The 19,753-nt window shown below is 43.9% G+C and overlaps 2 protein-coding genes across 2 annotated transcripts in view; both read left to right on the top strand.

Annotated features, from left to right (window-relative positions):
- Window positions 1-11,158, top strand: part of FCHSD2 (FCH and double SH3 domains 2) — a 171,779-nt gene extending 160,621 nt beyond the window's left edge. Inside the window, exons 13-20 of the mRNA XM_009321958.1 lie at window positions 148-309; window positions 5,502-5,636; window positions 6,445-6,528; window positions 6,658-6,835; window positions 7,208-7,428; window positions 8,459-8,588; window positions 8,752-8,834; window positions 10,786-11,158. Of these exons, the coding sequence (XP_009320233.1) occupies window positions 148-309; window positions 5,502-5,636; window positions 6,445-6,528; window positions 6,658-6,835; window positions 7,208-7,428; window positions 8,459-8,588; window positions 8,752-8,834; window positions 10,786-10,869 (1,077 nt within the window). The 3' untranslated portion in view covers window positions 10,870-11,158. The remainder of the gene's footprint in view (window positions 1-147; window positions 310-5,501; window positions 5,637-6,444; window positions 6,529-6,657; window positions 6,836-7,207; window positions 7,429-8,458; window positions 8,589-8,751; window positions 8,835-10,785) is intronic.
- A 1,951-nt stretch (window positions 11,159-13,109) lies between these two features.
- The window catches only part of RPS3 (ribosomal protein S3), a 28,280-nt gene continuing 21,636 nt past the window's right edge, over window positions 13,110-19,753 (top strand). The window contains exons 1-3 of the mRNA XM_009321957.1: window positions 13,110-13,177; window positions 13,746-13,842; window positions 14,192-14,317. Coding sequence (XP_009320232.1) covers window positions 13,110-13,177; window positions 13,746-13,842; window positions 14,192-14,317 — 291 coding nt within the window. The remainder of the gene's footprint in view (window positions 13,178-13,745; window positions 13,843-14,191; window positions 14,318-19,753) is intronic.

The following is a 19,753-nucleotide window of genomic DNA, read 5'->3' as shown; positions in this document are numbered from 1 at the left end:
AATGAAGAACTGGACTCGTTTCCGAGAGGAGCAGCTTTCGGAGCCACCTGAGTAATTTGCGGATGAGGAAATAACCCATTTGAATAGTGGCAAGGAGTGAAATGTAATCTTGAAAGACTTCTGATTTGCGCGTGTTTATTTCCTCAGATAATTAAGCTGAAAGCAGAAGCCCGTCTTGATCTGCTGAAGCAGATCGGTGTGTCTGTGGATACGTGGCTAAAAAGCGCGATGAACCAAGTGATGGAAGAACTGGAAAACGAACGCTGGGCCAGCCTGCCTTCGGTGACCAACAACGGCTCTTCACATCTGGTATGGTTTCCAGCGTGTAAAACTCACTTCGTCTCCACCCGGCTCTTTTCTAGTAGCGACTCCTGACTTAATATTGAATATAAACCAGAATTGATAATATTTGGTTGTTTGTTAGCTAACTGGAAAAACCTTGTAGCTTTACGTGGCTGAAGCATGTGTCTGAATTTCATGGGAAAAAACCCAACAACAACAAAAAAAAGGATTTCTGGGTTCTGTTGCTGAGTTTACTTTAGATCGATTTTTCTGACCTTGGATAAGTGCCATAACATTCATTTGCCATCTCCTGGAAAGAAAAATGTCTGTGTGTTTCTTTGAAGTTTCACTAATAGTTTATGATGTTATCTGAGACGCTTGGATGAAAGGCTATGTTTTTCCAAATGTTTAGAAAAATGTAGGCTCTGCATCATCTCTTCAAGAGCCGTTTATGTGCAGATTGCAGTGAAAGTCATCAAGAAAGCAAAGCCTGTTTTCCAAATTGATTTGGATATTTGAGGTGAAAATTTGATTCATTAAATATCAGTGAAAGGCTTTGGAAAACAGGCTGTCTGTCCATTCCTGCGAGCAGGGTTAGGTGTTTCCCTCAAAGATTTGTCATAGATTTAGATGTTACCACTATTCACCTGCAAGTTACTGCCCTGTTATTTGAGATACATCCAATATTTGACTTTTTCTTTATGAATAACTAGTTTCATTAAAGCAGTGCCGAAGTTAAACTGGAACAGACCACAAACCTGATCACTGCTGCGTTTCATCCCAAGAGCTGGTAACTTCTTAAACTGTTCAATTCAGCTGCATTAATATGTCTTGCTGTGTCCGAAGTCACGCTAGCTAACTCTTTCGAAAATTTCATCCAATATACCCAAAATTGAACTAAAAAGCGACTTGGATCAATGGAAGATAGGTAATGATTTTTTACTCAGTCGTACCTAAGACTAATTGTGTTTGTAATGTCTGTAGCTGGTTTGCAAAACAAGCCGGAGACATCTCCCATCTGTTTAGCTTGGAAGAAAGCACATTTTTATGTAATTCAAGAAAGAATAAAAAGCAAACTCTCATTTCTCTCCCCCCCCCCGAAGAATGATCTGTTTCAAAAAAAACAGCGATAGCTGGATCGAACAGCTGCCTGAACCAAGAAACCCTGTTCAGAAAACAGGAACTGCTAAAAGAGCTCATGTTCTCCTTTTTTTAATTCCCCTACATGGCATGCGATGCTGAGCTGTCACCTTTGGCAGTAAACCTAACCAATCTGTTGCTCTTCACCAGTAACCAGCTAAAATAAAATTCCTGAAGGTTCAGTCAGTTTGCCTCAAACAAATTTTAAGTTTTCTGTGCGTCTTTATATATTTAATATTTAACAAAATTCGGAGGCTTTTAGAAAGTCTCGGTTTGCATGTGGATACTTTCCTAACTGTAGTCTTCATACACTATTAAAATTACTTAGCTCACACTTTCTTTTCATCTTAAATGCTTTGGACAGCCAGAATATATCTTCTCTATAACAGAGCTTTCAGGGGGAACGGGAAATGTGATTTTTCACCGTTTTCCAAATGATTTGGAGAATGGCTTGCTTTCGCGGACCACCTAAGGGAGGCGAAGTCTCCATTTCAGCAAGTATGTGGTATCTACACACAAAAAAATCCTGTTCGTTCCCACGTTTCTTCATGTTTTTCTGCTGCTTTATTGTTTTCTTGGTAATGGTGGCAAACCCCTAGAGGGAAGGGTTTTTTTGGATGTACGGCTATTTTCACCTAGGTCAACTTCAGTTCAGAAAAGCGAGCGAGCGCTGACCGGAGTCTCAGCAAATCCCGAGACTCCCAAATCCACTCTTTGCTTTCTTCAGGGTGTTAGGATGTTTCTTCCAGGACGTTACAGACAGAGCTCAAACACAGTGACAGTGACTTGCAGTGCTTTATTCCCATGGTTAGGAGTATAATTAGAGATGAAAGTTGGAGTATGCAGATCCGAGCTTCAGCCTTCCCAAATCCCAAAGGAGTTTTTGTGCCGAGTTTCATTTCAGATCCTCTCTAGCCAGGATAGGTGAGGATGAGTTACGTAGCTGTGTTTAACAGTGATTTTTTTCCCCTTTCTTCTTGTGCTCCACCTCCTTTAACTTCCCGTTGCGCATGTTGGATGCCGCCCAACACCTTGTTCTCTGTCTCGTCAGACATGCCAACAGTTGGCCCTGGAGCCAAACCCCGTGCTAGTCCCTGGCGAGCCAGCAGATGCCACAGCGTGGGAGGTTAAACCCTGATTCTTATTTTCCCCTTTTACACTTACGTATGCTCCCGTATAAAAAAAGACGCTGTTGACCTTGGCAGGCCAGATGAGGACAGCCTGTAGATGGAATTCTTAGAACTGTTAGCGAAATTACGTTGCTTGCAATTATTAGAAGAATTACTGCGGCATATAACAAGCAGCACTTCACTTCATCCTTGAAGAGCGGGCCGTGTTTAGTGTTGAGAAACCAGCTATCTGCCATCCTTACGTCGTGCATCGCTTTGCTTTGTGTCAGTATTTGTCATGATGCAATTTGTTCAGCAAAGCTCTCGATATATTTTCTTTCCAAGAGCCGAAAAGAAGAAAGCGGCATCGATGGCTTGATACCACTGTATTTATTTAACCTACTACAGCAATGTAACAAGCTGAAGGAGTTCATATTCCATCGCCTATCCAGTCGACTGACTTTCTGATATAATGATGAAATGCATAATCTTGGGAGGAAATACTTTTTTTTTTCCCTGTGTACATGCCCAAAAAAAGTTAATCGTCATTTTGAATTTTAATTGTCATCTGGAAAACGTATGCAATGCTACTCTTAGATATTAACATCGCTGGGAAACCTTTATGCTGCCTACAACAAATGTGTTGTAAATATTATGTAATTTAGTCACAAAAGGAGGAGAGAATAAAGTCTTTATGGGGTTTGTGTTTTGTTTTCTATTCGCTGGGACCTGAAGCAGTACAGTTATAAGAAACGTGTGACCAGTGGGAGTACAGTATTGCGGAGTTAGAAATCAAGTTTGCAGTTGGTACGTTTACTGTGACCATGAAAAGGGATGCTTTTAACTGTAAAGGGATATAGCATCTTTTAACTGCACGAGGTTATAGCATCTTTCAACTCCTAGGTTACTGGTTCATATTCAAGCCTGATTGTCAGCTGATACCAGCAACCTGTGCGAAACAAATTGTGGTTTCAGTCCCTAAATAACCTGCATTGCAGACTGCCTCTGACTGACCGATACCTTCGGGTGCTCTGGCAGACCGCTCTGTTAGTGAATTGGCAGGAAATTTCAGCCTTTTTTAGCTCCTACAGGTCGTACATCCGAATCAGGCTGGAGGTGGCTCGGTATACATGTGTTCTCTGTTGTTGCCGGGGTCTCTGCATTTCCGAGGAGAGATAAAACAGGGCTTTTGGTATATTTTTTTGGTATCGAATCTCTCTGTGTGTAGGATATGCAACGAAACAAGATAGATATTTGCATACCTTTTTCCATGTGTGTAATCAAGCTATCTTGTCGCCTTCTTACCTGCATCCATTCTTACGTTTGCTCTCCGTTACATACTTTCGGTGTAATTGTGGCTGCTGTATTCATTCTTTGGTTATGCTGTCTTTCATTACCAGACTCCCGTAGAAAGATGAGCTTTATGAAACAAACTGCCAAGTTTCCTGTATCATTAATGCCGTTTTCCCTCTGTGTGCCTACTTTGCAAATGATTCTATTCAAGGAGTTTGAGCAGCCCACACACTGAAAATTGAAATGTGTTTTCCCTCCTCGTGTTAGAAAAGCAGGACCAGATGTTTCACGCACAAGGCTTTCTAGACATGATACACTAATTTCCATGATGTTTCATACGGCTGTCAGCTGCATGTCAGCTTCGGCTGCTGGGACATAGACCATGCACAGCAAAAGGCAGTTAAGAACTAGAGGTTGGAAACCTTACATTTGCCATAATTTATAGTTGGCTGTTAATATATCAAAGCATTAGCTAGGTAGGATTAGCGATGTTTTTTGTTACCGCAACGTCCGTGAACGCATTTAAGTAGCAATGGACGCAAACTGCGCTTGAATGAAAACGAGTGGGGAAAAAATAATGCAAGTTACAAGGACGCAGTCTAGAAATCATAACATAAAAAATCATCCAAGTCAGAAAATGAGGAAGCTTTGTGCTCTTCTACTCCAGGTCAAGAAGAGCAAAGACGTTACAGAGCAGAGGTACGGAGACAGCTGGTTTAGGGAGCCTGCACAGTGCCTTTTTGGTCCCAGCCTAACTTCTTGTCCATATATCAGCCTTTCAGTTTTCACGAGGAATACCAAATTCACTCCCAGATTAAAAGGAATAAATAAAGGGAAGATGGCAAATACATAACACTGTTGCCTTTGATTCGAAGGACTTGCCTATTTTCACATGCGATAAAGTGTTTATTCAAAATTTAAGCCAGGCACGAGGCCAAAGCACAGCTCACGTCAACATTGCCCAAACTACATTTATAGAAACTTGTATTTTTCCAGCATATTGACTTCAGGTTTTATTTAGATTTTTATAGCTAGTTTTTAATCATCATTCTTTCTCTAAGGAATTTTTTGTATAAACTGCAGCCAATCTATTTGTACAATACACCAGCTGGAAGGCTGATTTTTTTTTTTTTTTAATTTTTTCAAGTTTAAGTATTTCCACTGCAGTTTCATTTTATAACTCGTGGTCGCAGGTACCTTAATCTTTTAATAGTGTAAATTCTCAGTAAGTGACTCTTTCTTCCATTAAACTATTTGCTATTCCTCTGAAATGGCATCTCCAACGTCCAGTAGTCACTGTTTCACAGCTTATATAAAAAATAGATAAGTGTCCAGCAGTTGAGTTGGAGCTTCCAAAATCTTCTACGCTTGTTTTTGAAGTACAGGGCCCCGTGCTTGAATGAAGAAATACAGCTGAGTTAGGCAAAGATGTAATTTGGTGACAGCTCTTATTCTTTCGCTTCCCTGTATTTGCTTTGTTTGATGACTGCTTTCCTGATGTTGTTTGAGAATCGTATGTTGAACCAGTATTTAGTTACTGGTTTTTTTGCCCAGTTTCAATAATCGTAAGTAGTAAAAAAAACCACACTGAAGAATACTGATCAATTCATTGCTATTGTTTTTTCTTCACTTATTTTTACTTGATGGTGTAACGCCAAATTTAATTTGTTTTAACAGATTAACGCTGATGCAGAAAAGGAAGAAGGTGAAGAGTTTGAAGACAGCATGGATGTTTTTGATGACAGTAGTTCTAGTCCTTCTGGTACTCTAAGGAATTATCCTCTCACCTGCAAAGTTGTTTATTCATATAAGGTTTGTGATTTATTTTTTTTTTATTAGATTAAAATGAATTATGCAACAAAGGAATAATAGATGTAACTGTTCTGTGGGAGTTTGAGGTCGAATGTCAGCGTTTGGCTCAATAATGGCACACCTTAAATATAGCTAACATTTAGTTGTGAAAAACCACAGCAGTGTAAAATCCGTGATGTCGTGAAAGACATTTATGCTACAGTCCGGCAGAGTACTGGAGTCCATGCATGAATTGACGTGTGTAGAGATGTCCCTGCCTGGCTTCAAGGAGACCAGCTGCCACCAGAAGATGTTGTAATTTCTGCTGCTGAGCCGGCGTGGCTATATTCGAAATGCCTTCTCGGTGTTAGGCGTGCTTGTATGCTGTACAACAAAGCTCTTCTTTGTACTGTAATAGTGAAACCACCATTCATGAGTCAAAGCTTTGCTGACAAACTGCATTCATGCTATTTACTTCTGCTAGCGCTGCTAGGTCAGTTGTAAATCACACCGCTGCGGTAGCCGAAGCCAGTGGCAGACTTAGAGTACGGAGTAATTAGGGTTTAAAAAGTAAATAGGGTTCGACGCGCTGGGTGGTATTCAGGATGCTTCCATCTACCCTCTTGAGTGAAAAAGGGTCTTGTGAGTGCCGGTAGGTATACAGAAGAACCCTTATTAATATGTTTTAAAGTATGCTACACCATAAAATTTTCCATTTTTTAAAAAACTTGAGTTTTGATGAAAGTCTGGATGAGAACGATCTTTACGCTGCCTGTCCCGTGCACCTGAAAACACTTTTATTTTCTAATCTTCCTGTCACATGCTTCAGGCTTCTCAGCCAGATGAATTGACCATAGAGGAGCATGAGGTATTGGAGGTCATTGAAGACGGAGATATGGAAGACTGGGTAAAGGTATCATTTTTCTGAGATTGTTTTCTTTTCGCTATTACTTTTACAAAATAGAACTTTGGGAGAAAGTACTTGGATTCTTTTCAGACTGGCATGCAAAAGCAGAGCATCTTCTATGTCATTTGTGTACAGGCACGGAATAAAGCGGGTCAAGTGGGCTATGTGCCAGAGAAGTACCTGCAGTTCCCGACGTCCAGCAGTCTGCTGAGTATGCTACAGTCCCTTGCGGCACTGGATAGTCGATCACACACCTCAAATAACTCCACTGAGGCCGACTTAGTCTCAGGCAGCCTGAACGGAGACTCCAGTGGTAGGTACCAATAAATAAATAAGTAGTATATTAAGCCTGTTCTCGAAAGCATTCTGCATATCGAGTTTGGATGTTGCGGATGAGAATTTCTCCTATTTGACCTGTATCTGAGTACAACGGTTCTCAGTAATTATCTGTCTCATATCAAATCTGCGTAATTTACCTGGCTGTCACATAGCGTTGAGATTAACATTAACTAAAATTAAGGAAAACTAAAATAATTTGACTCAGCAATTACAGAATCATGGAATCATTTGGGTTGGAAAAGACCTTTGAGATCATGGAGTCCAACCATAAAAGTATGTATAGTACTTATTATTTTTTTTAAGCTCATGCCAATTACACATTTTTTTTTCCTCTTCCATTCTTCAGTCTGTTTTGTAAAAGCACTTTATGATTACGAGGGCCAGACAGATGATGAGCTGTCCTTCCCGGAAGGAGCGATCATCCGTATCTTGAACAAGGAAAATCAAGATGATGATGGCTTTTGGGAAGGAGAATTCAACGGACGCGTTGGGGTGTTCCCATCAGTATTAGTTGAAGAGCTTACAGCTTCAGAAAATGGAGAGACTCAGTGGATTGGAGATATTCAGGTATGTAAAGAGTTGAGGTGCTAGCTTGCACGTATGGTATTAGTTTGTTAGGGCAATTTTGCAAGGCTGCAAAGATCTGCCACTTCCTTAGGGGGGAAAAACAAAATCAGAACCCGCTTAAGGAAAAAAACTCAGAACCAATTTAAGGAAAAAAAAAAACAAAACAAAACCCTGAGTGCTTACCTTGTAGTTTCTTACCCAGCCTAATAATTATCAGCTGATATATTTTGGCAAATGTAACAGATTTGTGAATAAAGGCAAGTATTTGGGTAGAAAGGAAATGAACCAAAGGAGAAAATTCACAGTCTACCTCCTGTAATTAATTTCTGGCATAGACTGAGACATCAAACACAACCTGGCCGAAAGAGAATTACAGGCTCTTTCAGCCCTAATTTAATGTTTTCATACTTAAATCTGTTCTGTATCCTCTCAATTTTTGAAGGGCAGAATACTGCCGAATATTGTATTACAGTAATTTTTGCAAAAATGTCCTCGTTTCAGTATGGTTCTGTAATCCTTATATCATACTAGAGAATCCGACACATTCTCATGTGTAATTGTGGTGCTAGAAGCTGGACTTCCACGTTCCCTACAAAGTAATTTCTCCAGTATTTTCATTCTTTGATTTGAGAAGACTGTGAAAACTTAACATTTAAATGATACCTGTGCAACTGAGTTGGGAGAAAACTCACGATCTTAACGCTTTTGTGTGAACGTATGTGGAGGGGCACAAAATGACTTGGCCAAACGACTTTTTTCAAATAACCTTCAAAACGTCTGTCTAAATTATCTGGGAGAGGATGAAAATCGCTGCTCAGTGGCAACCTGTGATTTAAAAAAAATATAACCACTGTTGGATATCTTGGCTTTCCTTCCCAAACGTACCTGACAGCACGTTTGACAGATAGTTTTTCTCCAGAGGAAAGATCCTAGCATACTGATGTGTCGGAGAACTTGCTGCACCTCGGTGCGTACATAAAAACTGTCGAGGAGTGAGGCTTTCTGCAGCCCCTCTCTCTTTTTAACACAGGTATCCCCGACTCCGAAGCCTAATAATGCCCTCCCGCCGCTGCCACTGTACGACCAGCCTCCCACTAGCCCTTACCACAGTCCGGATAAAAGAGGTTCTCAGTACTTCCCCAGATCACCGTCAACTAACGGTAAGAAATTTTGTGACAGTAAAAGAAACATTTCAGCTAAATGCTTAATTCAGAATGTTCACATTTCAGAGGTGTTGGGGGGGAAAGGCTTTTTTTGCAACATAAAGTTAATTCAGCAATACTGAGTGGCTTGTTTGTGATGGGTTGTTGCTTGCTCTTTCAGAAAACAGCTTCAGTTCAGAGTCCCCCGGATTCTCACAGCCTCCGCGAATCCCTCCCGAAACGTCGTATGGCAAACTGCGACCCGTAAGTTAAAAACGAATACTGTTGGTTTTATCGGTGCCACAGAGTTATAAGGCCAAGTCTAGGTAAATCGGGATAGGTACGTTCAAAGCAGGGTGGTGATACAGCACCTGATGATTTGGCTCTCTCTGTTCGGCAAATCCAACGGCTATGTATAAAAATGCGGTATCTCAGATGAATACGGCGAGGAAAGGTCTGTTCACTTCCCATTGATCACACCATAGATGCGTCAAAAAGCTGTAGAACCTGAGAGCTCTTTGAGATTAAGTGAACACTAGAACAAAACAAAGCGGCGCTTGTTTAAACAGTAAGCCACTGTGTTTCAAGATGACCTTGAATCTTACCCGTCCCCTATCCTTCATCTAACCTGCCCTTCTGCATCTGCCTTTATGGATGTAATACCTGCACGTCTCCGTGTGAGGCACATGAATCGTGAAATCGAACCCGGGAAGAAATGGCATCTATAATGATAGTAAAGGAGGTGTTAGTCGATAAACTTACGCTGCCTTTTCAGGCGCTGGGAGATTATTTCTGTTCTTGCCACGTGTAATAACCCCGAAACAGAACTAAAAAAGAGGTGGTGAATAAATGCCAGAACGGTTTAATCATACGATTTGTACAGTTGCTGCTTCTCCAACGTGCCGGCAGACAAACCTGCTTGCCGGCAGTTTGACGTAATATGCGGTCCTTGGGACTCGATTGCATTTAGGGTTAAATTTATTTCCGAACCCCTTGATTTGAGGGTTTGGGATTAAAGATTCTTAACGATAAAGTCGATGTATTTTGTGATGTCTTTGCTGCCTAGAAAGAGAGATTTTGCCAGGAAAGGAAAGGAAGAATTTAATCACTTAGAACTTGCAAAATCCATCTCCCAGGATTAACTTTGAAATCAAGTTTTGGGGGTTTCAAAGTCCTAAACCAAATCATATTAAAATGTAATATTTGTATTTTCCTGGCATTCTCAATGGATGAGGTTGCAGAAAAAGAGTATTTTTGGATATTCAGAAATTATATTCTGAATATTCCAGTGGTCGGTGAGTTAGCCTTATTCATTGACATACGCAAGGCAGAGAGAGTACCGCATCGTCAAGTATTTAAGTATCGAGGAGAGAAGTTTCACGTTATCTTATTCCCTTGTAAAAAGACACTGATTCAGCTTTTCCGTTTTGTAGATTTATATTTACCTCATGCATTTCTTGCAACTGACTGTCTTTTCAAGATATTACTACAGTGTCCTGCCTTAATTAAAAGGATTTCTCTTAGTATTGCATTGTAAATATGCCTGGTTTGAAAATACCGTGAAGTTGTTCTGGTATCGCTCCACGATTCATGTTTTCCATAGCGAGTCACTCTGGTGTATTCTGAAATCACGTGACAAAAACCCTGCATGAAATGCTGTTAGCGCTTGAGGTAATCTCTATCCGGAGCAATAATATCTTTATTGATGTGGCAGAGTGTAAAAATAGCATCAGATTTCAGGTGAATGTTGTTCAGGTCAGTGATCGATTAAATACGAGTAAGCCGCTTAGATGCAACAAGGCTTTCTTGTAGTTTCCAGTCCACGTAAGTTCCAGGCAAGGGCGTCATCCGATTTCAGCATTCGATGTAAAGTCCAGAGTCCGTCCCAGGTTTACGTACCGGATGATCCCTGGGTACAGGCAGGACAGACGGGGTATCTTCCTCGGTATGTTTCCGCTGTCAGGATTGCTAGTCCTCCTGGAGAAAAATCACCTGAGAGTGGTGAGGGTTTATAAGGAAGAGCCTTGATGGCTTAATTGGAGGCTGCTGGACCTGAATTCAGCTGGTTACTCACTGCAGTTCTGTCGATCTTAATATACGATCTGTATATGTGCACCAGCTTGAGGAATAAGCCCGAAGTTGCCGTTTTAGTCTATACAAGTTCTGAAATTTTGACAGTTTTCTGATAGTTACGGGCTGGTTCTGGCTGTTTCAGGTGCGAGCAGCTCCACCACCCCCTACGCAGCATCATCGCCGGACAACAGAGAAGATAGAGGACGTGGAAATTACTCTGGTGTAATGATCGGACTAGTTAAGTAGTAGTGCTACAATCAAGACCGAACGCGGTATTTGGTCGATCTCGTTTTTAGGCACCTTTGCATGATGAAGACTTTTAATAGAGCAAGAGATAGGGAGGATTTTATGTGGCAGTGACATGGTGGATTCCTTCCTTCCCACAGTCATGACTATTTCGTGCCTTTTTTTTTTGTTTTGATTTCTATACGTCGTTCTTCCTCTCTTAGCACAAACCAAGACGGGCCAAACAGCGAGCAGAGGATTGCCTTGGAGCAGGTTTCTCTCTTGGCTGAAGATGGTCAGATTTATACGGAGGCTGAGGGAAGAGCCTCGTTCATGCAACTTAGTCATAGCGTACTTCGATCACGTGCATTAGTACAGTATATTACTGTTGCCATAGGAATGTGTTAAAGATTGTCACTTCTTCAAGTAGCATTACTTGTCTGATTAGGTATTAATCAGATCTTGTGGAATGAAAAAGGGAACTGAAAAATAAGTGTAAGGAGAGGCTGGCTCCTCTTGAATCCCCTTGCAGAAAGGAAGAAACGGGAAAATAATCTTACAGATAAGGAAAACTGAGGCAGATCATACGGCGTTAATTACATTAATGCACACCTCTTCAATAATTAACAGTTAAACAGAACTAAATGTTCTTTGTATTAATATTTATGCAGTACATTTAGTAATAGAGTATCTAATATGGAGGTGCTGAATTAGTAGCAACATCCTGTTCCATAGCATAAACCGACTGGTAGAGAAGTAAGTGAGATTTTGTCTAGATCTGGAAATTGAGCTTCATTTTTTTTCTTAGCAGATTTTGGGGGTTTTGGTTTTGTTTTTTTTTTTTTTTTAAAAAAGTATTTGGGTCACTCTTATCCCAGTTATTGCCGTGTACTTTATTATCCAACGTTAGCAGTATATCTTTGTCATCACAACATCTGGCTAGAGTTAGAGGTTACATTTAGAGTATTTACACGCGTTATTTAGTTTTTGCATTGGATGGTCCTGTAGCATTTTCCCATGCGAAGCCCGTTAACGAGCCAAAGCCAGAGAGCCAGGAAAAGCTCCGGTTTCTGCGAAGCCTTCAGACCGCCTTTGCGGCCAAGACTGTGGTCTCAGATTACTCCTAGGCAAGAAATAGCGAGTAAAAGAATTTCAAAACTAATTTTCAGTCGGAGAGCTCCGAAAAGGAAGCTTTTTTGTTGTCGTTGTTTGAAAGAAAAGGGCAGAGGATATTCTGAGGTTTAACATGGAGAGAAATGGTCAGAGGAAGGGGAAAAAAACTGGATGAAGACAGGTTTTTCTTTGTGTACTTACTAAATTATTTTCAGCCATCTCCATCAGATCAAAGCTTCAGTTAAAAGGCATCACAGGGTTGGTTTTTTTGAGCTGTTATATGGGTTCTCTTGAATGCGCTCTTATGTCTTCATATTTTTTTTTCTAAGCCAGTAAGTTTTCTGCCTTTAGTTTACTAACAAGGGCTATTTTTTGAGGCTGCATTTACAAAAAAGAAAAAAAAAAAAAAAAAAAGATCATCTAACGAGATTATTTTATCATAAACTTTGCACATACTTATAAATCCCAACCCAAGCTGGGTCTCCGAGACATTCGTGTTTGCCAATCTCCTTTCCCAGCGGGATCTCGAAGCGAGAGCGGGGCTGTTTGAAGAAAACAATTCGCGGATCAGTTAGGAAATCGGTGACTGTCCAATGAAGTCTTCTCCGTATTTTCCATTCTGTTGCACCTCTTGTCCTGTTGATCTGTTTGAGGTCTTTTTATGTGTTTATCAAACTTATTCTTAAGTTTAAAGAAAAAAAAAGAAAGTTTTTAAAAAAGATTTAACTGTTTGTTTGCAAAAATTTTGAAAGCTTCACAATGCAGAAGAGAAGCAAGTATTGCCATAATGTTCATGTTCGATTTCTTTGGCCAGTTTTTCTGTGTCCTTCATCCCTGGACTTTCAAAATTCAGAAAGTGTTATTTAAAGTCTCTTTAGTTGTATTTTAAAGTATTTTCTGTAAGAGCTGCTAATTTTATTTAAAAAAAAAAAAAAAGAAGAAAAGTTGTAAAAATATGCCTCCTTTTTAACTATGATTTCTTCATACAGGGCATGTATTCGACGTATCATCGTGTACAGCGTCAGTACACGGAAAGCATAGGTGCAAATGCTTTCTTTATATTGGCTGTAAAAAGTTTGTATTTATTATGTATAAAACGTTGAATAAAAAAAAAGTGGAACTAAACCCATGACGTTGCCTCGATACAGACACCGCTCCGCCTCTGGCAAAATGTCGTTAGGAGATTCGGGCCGGAGGTCTGTGATTGAGGGAGAACCTGACATTTGGGGATAAAAAGGTAAATGTTCTTGGGTATCGTTTTTACGGTTTATGCTTTTACGCAGACATTTGAATCTCCTGCTCAGGAAAAGCCTGATGCACGTACTTAAAGCCGTCTTTAAATATCGCTTTAAGGTGGTATTTATATGAGGAGCAAAATTATGCCAAAACCGGAGAGCCAGTAACAAAGCTCCAGTTATCAAAACAACTGCTTAAATAGCCTTTATGCTGTCAGGATAGTTGCCTAAAGAAAGAGAGGGAGAGGGTGACCGGTAATAACTCTTCCCTGTGGTCGTCCTTCAGTGGGGTCCATTTGCCTAATTGCGCGAGGAGTGTTTCCACTGCATCCCAGACCTCTCTAGCTTCAGGGTCCCGTTTTGCTCTGGGTTTCCGTGTTATTTTCTCACCGGCACTCGGAAGCCGCCCTCCGGTGACCGGCTCCTCGCTCAGCTCATCTCCGTTTCTCGAAGGTGAGTGCTGTTTGCGTTAGGTGCCAAGCGATACGGGAGCTCCGCGTCCTGCTTTCCTCCCGATTTTTGCTTTCAGCTGCTTGGAGCCGAGGCTGTATTTGACGCTGTTTGGACGCAGCTCGCTGCAGCAGGGCTCCAGCACCATCGGCTGCTGGGCATTGCCGCGGTGTTGCGTGAGATCTTTCATCTTTCGTTTCCGCTGTTCACACAGAACTGTTAACACGGGCTTTCATCATTTTTTTCCCTGAGCTCCTGCAGCCTCTTCCTTTGAGAAATCCCATCTTCCCCCGCTTTTCATATGCATTCACGGTGCTCCTCCAAAAATTATTGTCCTGGCTTCCTGCTTTGACCGCTTTGTCCTTTTCTTTTAGCTTCTTGCTCGTTGCATCTCTCCTCTTCTTGCTGCATCACACACAAACCTCTTCGCCTGCGATTCTTTTCCCCGTCAGTATCGCTTACAGAGGATGTTAATCCTCAGATCCACCAATGATGCCGCTTCTCATTTCTCCCGTTTTTTAACAGGCCGCCTTCATGCCTCTACTTAACTCTCCTTCCCCCTTCCTTAAAAGCTGTGCCGTGACAAAACGAACCCAGCAGATACTGCCCGATCAGCGGGTGTGCTGCGATTGCATCATCCTTGCCATTAACGTGAGCGTAACTTAGTTCCGTGAAAACCTCTCCGCCCTGACGTGCTTTCCCAACCGAGTGGCAAAGCCCCCCCTTGGGGCCGTTTGCCTGCAGGTGGGGGGGGGGGCTGGGGTTTTCAGAGCACGCAGCGGCCATGAGGAGGCAAAAAAAAGGTGCTGAGTGGAAAAAAAAGGCTCTGTGGTTACCTGTTCTGCTTGGGGTACTTAGAGAAGCAGTATGCGGACCTTGCCCGGCGCAAAGGTTGAAATGTTGGGGCGTCGCCGTCTGCGTTAGAGCCGGGCTTTCCTCTGACGGCTCCGGTTCCCGGGTTTCCAAAAAGGATAATGAGCCTGCGACTCGACAGAAGTGATGGGGGTAAACGACGTAACGGAGCTTACTACAAATTAGTCGCGCCGGGGTTTCTTTTTGTTTGTTTCATGGAAATAGCAAAAGAAACCCAGGCGGGTGGGTGAGTTCTCTTTCCCATATAGCGCAAGTATCTCTCTCTGTTAATAGCGATTAAAAAGGAGAACAAAACCCGCACCCTCTTCTCCAAATAAAGGATCTTTCGCTTCTCTGCGTGTAACGTGGAGGCCTGGCTGCTCTGCAGCTTGCACTTCTGTCCTGCTTGCTCTTCCAGGAAGGTCCCTATAATTAACAACCTGCAAATCTCAGCACGGCGGAGGCAGGAGGAGCAGGAAACCTGCCTTAATCAGCCTTTCCTTGCATTGAGCCTCCCAGGCAGCTTGGGAGGGGAGGCGCTGCTGCCGTGGAAGGAGTCCTGTCTCCCCCCGTTTTCCCCGTTTGCAGATCTCCTGCCCTACATAAAAACGATGGGAGGGAGGGGAGGAAGCGTGCTGCCCCCTTCTGTCCTACATCTGGCCGGCTCTCTTCGAGGGGTGAGCTCGGGGGCATCGAGACCTCAGTTCAAGGCACCGGGGGAGGTTGGAGAAAGTGAGGGATAAAGGGAAAGAAAACTCAACTGAAGTCAGGGATGCAGCAAATGAGCCAATAAAAAATGCAGCTGGGAAAACGCTGACGTGCCTACTATACCAAGTAGTTTCCTACTCCAGGCGTTACCCGGGGGGGATTGAAGATTACAGATCTGGTAGAAGGATCGCTGTAGCAAGTGAGCCTCTGCATTGCAGGTCATTTCATCCAGAAAAAAAAAAGCACTGCGGTGATACCGGGGCCGGACTGGAGAAGGTAAGAAATCTCTGCGGTTAGCAGAGTTGAACTGGAACAGACACGGGACGTGCGGTGAATAACCACCCCTCCCTTCGCAGCGGGGAGAGGAGGATGATAACAGGTTTGCTTATGTACAGGTGCAGTCGCTCCCCATTTCAACACAGCAGCATTTGTGTGAGGAGTCTGGGCACGACCGAATTACGGCTGTACTTTCCTACAAGCTGAAGAAAAACGGGAGGCAGCGGGTCGCCAGGCTGTCGCTGGACATGCTGGAATGTGCTCTACGTCCCAAGGGAAAACTCGGCCCTCTCCCCCCTCAAAAACACACCCTGGAAGTATTTTTATCTGTAGCAGACCGCGAGTTAGTTTATATCGCGTACGGCAGACCCAGCGGGGGATAAAATTGAGATGGGCTGAGTGGAAAAAAGTGTCTCCTAGTAAATCATTGGAACTATTTCTTGTGTACAGCCATCGCCGAGTTTTCCGTCTGAGTAGATGGCGCTGCTTTGTTTGAAAGCTGATGAGATTGTCGTCTAGAAAAGGATCACAGAATCACCGGCTGGTTGAGGTTGGAAGGGGCCTCTGGAGGTCATCTGGTCCAACCCCCCGTGCTCAAGCAGGGCCACCCAGAGCCGCCTGCCGGGGATCGTGCCCAGATGGTTTTTGAATATCTCCAAGGACAGAGACTCTGCAACCTCCCTGGAGAACCTCTGCCAGTGCTCGCTCACCCGCACAGGGAAAAAGTGTTTCCCGATGTTCAGAGGGAACCTCCCGTGTTCCAGCTTGTGCCCGTTGCCTCTGGTCCTGCCGCAGGGCACCCCTGAGAAGAGCCTGGCTCCGTCCTCTTGGCGTCCTCCCTTCAGGTATTTGTAGACGTTGATGAGATCCCCCTGAGCCTTCTCTTCTCCAGGCTGAAAACTTCTTTCTCTGTGCTTCTCTGTGTGCGCTCCCTGCAAAGAAGAGCGAGCTTTTAAATCGGCCAGAAACCTTTCGGAAAGCGAGCGCTGTGGACTTCGTGTTGTCTGTGGATCCCAGATTGCTGCTTCAGCTGGTCTGGAGTCTCCTAGGTCCGAGACGGAGAAGCTCTGTCTTGAACAGTGCGTTAGGCTGGGCGCCGTGCTGTCGCCACAGAGGCTCAGAAACCGGATTACAGGATCGAGGCTTCAGATTGTACCTCCCTAACGGTCCACAAAACCCAATGTTCTGACATGGCCTTGTTTCTGTTCCCAAAAACGCTTTGGAAAAAACCACATACTGTAGAGACTGGCTGCTTTGTACATTGGAAATGGCTTGTTGGGGCTTTCAAATCCTGAGTCCGGACCACATCGCCAGCGAATGAGGTGTGTTGCGGTGCCTGCCAGATCAGTTTGCAGCCCGACCTCGTTCCTCCTCCTCTTCCCGTTTCAAGTTTGCTCCCTGCAATCAATTTTCCAGCCTCTTGGCCTGTCTTGAATGTGTTAAGCAGCGATCCTTCCGCCTCTTTGTTTAAAACCCTCTTTTGCCGTCTTCTGAATTTCACAGCTGGCATCTGAAGAGGGCACGGTGGAGGAAACGGGCCCGGCGGTCTCCGTCTAGCTCTACTGAGCAGGCATTGCCTCTCACGAAAACTGTCGCTGCTCCTGTCCCTGCTGCTTGACAGCCCGGGCAGTGGTCAAGGATTAAATGGACTTTACAGAAGGCTTTGGATTCTCTTACATCATTTCACCCAACAAAAGCGTAACCACGTGAAAATCTCTTAGGCATTCTCCTGGGTCATCTAGTGGTTGCTGTGAAGAACACGAGATGTGGTTAAGCTTGCCTTTTTAGCGCTTCATCTTTGCTATGAAAGCAGAAGCTATCATAGAATCATTAAGGTTGGAAAAGACCTCTAAGATCATCGAGTCCAACCGTCGACCCAACACCACCAGGCCCACTAAACCATGTCCCTAAGCGACATGTCCCTATCCAACCTCGAATCCGCAAGCTGAGCTCCACAGATAGTTTCCCCTGCTACTCCCGTTCCTCTTGCACCTAAATACATCATTTCAGCCAAAAACGTGCTGGGATGCAGGACAGGCATAGAATCATAGAATCATAGAATCATTAAGGTTGGAAGAGACCTCCAAGATCATCGAGTCCAACCATCAACCCAACACCACCATGCCCACTAAACCATGTCCCTAAGCGCCTCATCTACCCGTCTTTTAAATACTTCCAGGGATGGGGACTCCACCACTTCCCTGGGCAGCCTGTTCCAATGTTTAACCACTCTTTCAGTAAAGACATTTTTCCTCACATCCAATCTAAACCTCCCCTGGCGCAACTTGAGGCCATTTCCTCTCGTCCTTTCGCAGTGTAGATACCCACAGGTGGAGAAGACTCTGGGTCCTCTTCTGAGCGCTGACTGGGAGAGAGCGTGCTGCTGAGGCTGGTGGTCGGGCTTGGATCGCTAACGCGCCTGCGCGTCTTCACGCAGCTGAGAATGGCTCCGGAAATACACGGTTAAAATTCGACCCGCGGGATTTTGCTGCGTGAGAATATACTATTTCACGTCGCGTTCTGAATTTGCGGTGAGGACGGAAACCAAATTAACCGGGTGCTGCGAAGGAAGAGGTTGGGCTGATGGAGCAGCGTTACTGATCGACACGAAAGTGGTCGTGGCTGTGGCACGAGCGAGACGAACGTGAAACAGGCCTGATCGGGGAAGAGACGGTTACGTTAAAACATTGGATCGAGGAGCTGGGGGCTCATTTCTGCTCCCCGCTCCCACGTTAGCCTCCCTGGACAAATCCTCTGTGCCCCTGCGTCCTGTTTGCAGAGCAGTGCTAGCGTCACCTGAGGGTTTATCTTTACAGAGATAAATCTGTGCATTATTGAGCTGCGCGATGAAGTACCCTTCTATTTTGAAACTGGGTTTATTCCGCTCCTGAATTTTTACCTTTTTTTCAGTGGACTGGTTTTGGTTTAGATTTTTCTTTTTTAGTGCAGATTCAAGAGCAATTGCTGTGAGGAATGCTTCTGCTCTGGTGTAATTAGTTTTGTCTACTGTAATCGCTTCTCCTTTTTCCATTGTTTATTGAAAGACGAATGAATTTCCAGGTCTAGTTGCATTGGGAATGCTGACAGCAGCTTTTTTAAATCCCGTAGCACAGCTATTTGTCTTTTTTACTCAGCTGAATCCTGCAGAGTGGGCCAAACTCAGCTTCACCCCTGTGTCCCGGGCAAATTACTGCACTAATTAATTTCTCTGAGACTGGGGCCTCCTTCCTGCTTAACATAGGAGAGTGATGAAGCGAGGGCACTCCGTCTGCAGGCATCAAGTGTGGATAGAAAATGGCAACAACCTCAGGTTAACTCGCTGAGTAAACTTGCATGAAGAGACGTGAGAGGCTGATCATTTAAAAGTCAGGTTACAGGATTTTTTAAAAAATATATATTATTAATTTCACGTCCTCCTTCATAAGACTACCTTGGTTTCTGAGAAGTGAGGTATGATCCATTGCGTTGTGTGTTTTTCTGTTCGTGCTCCCTCGGTTTATCGCCACAGGCATTGCTGTGGAGTGAGCAGAGTTGATTTTAAACCAGCAGAATCGGCGTTTTTCTTGGGCATGAGATGCCAGAAGTTATTGCTGCTCATTAAAAAGGAGGAAGGGCTGCTCCGTGTGGCAGCAAGAGAAGAGACGCGGAGGGGACTGTGGCTGAAGAACGTGCGTGGTTACTGAGAACGTCAGTAACGGTGGGAGACAACAAACCGTGCGGCAGAGAAGGGCTGCTCAGCAGCGCTCGACCAGCCAGCACGTTTGGATGCCAGAAGAGAAAGACTCCACGGGGGAAAGCTCCTTTTGGCAGAGCTTTGGAAGAAAGACAGAGGGAAGCAGTGAGCGCTTGGACTTCCCAGGAACTTCAGTGGAAGGATCCGAGCACTCCTCTCGGGGCGCTTGAGCCGGCAGAGCTGAGACTAAGCCAGATAATAATCACTTGTTAAGGCGTGAAAGTGGCAGGCGGCTTTCTGAGGCCATGGTTCGGTGACAGAGTAAATCTAGCTTTAGGGCACCTTGCACTAAGCCAAGAATGCCGTGGCCCCGTACGATGGAGCGCTGATCCAGCTAAACTCCCTCTGCCAGCTCGGATGTGTCCAAAATGCTTTGACAGGTTAAGTTCTGTACGGGCAGGCCGGCTTTTATCTGCCCCTGTCGCTCTAATGTGCCAAATGAGGTTTTGCGCACCCCCTTGCAGGCAGCGCGGCGAGAAAAAGCTGGCGTGAGTTCCGTGCTTGTAGGTTGTAGCTGG

This window comes from Pygoscelis adeliae, unplaced genomic scaffold, assembly GCF_000699105.1.
Source record: "Pygoscelis adeliae isolate BGI_AS28 unplaced genomic scaffold, ASM69910v1 Scaffold263, whole genome shotgun sequence".
In the NCBI taxonomy this organism is placed as follows: domain Eukaryota; kingdom Metazoa; phylum Chordata; class Aves; order Sphenisciformes; family Spheniscidae; genus Pygoscelis; species Pygoscelis adeliae.
Note: the sequence above shows the minus strand (reverse complement) of the source record. Positions and strands in the feature narration are given on the sequence as shown.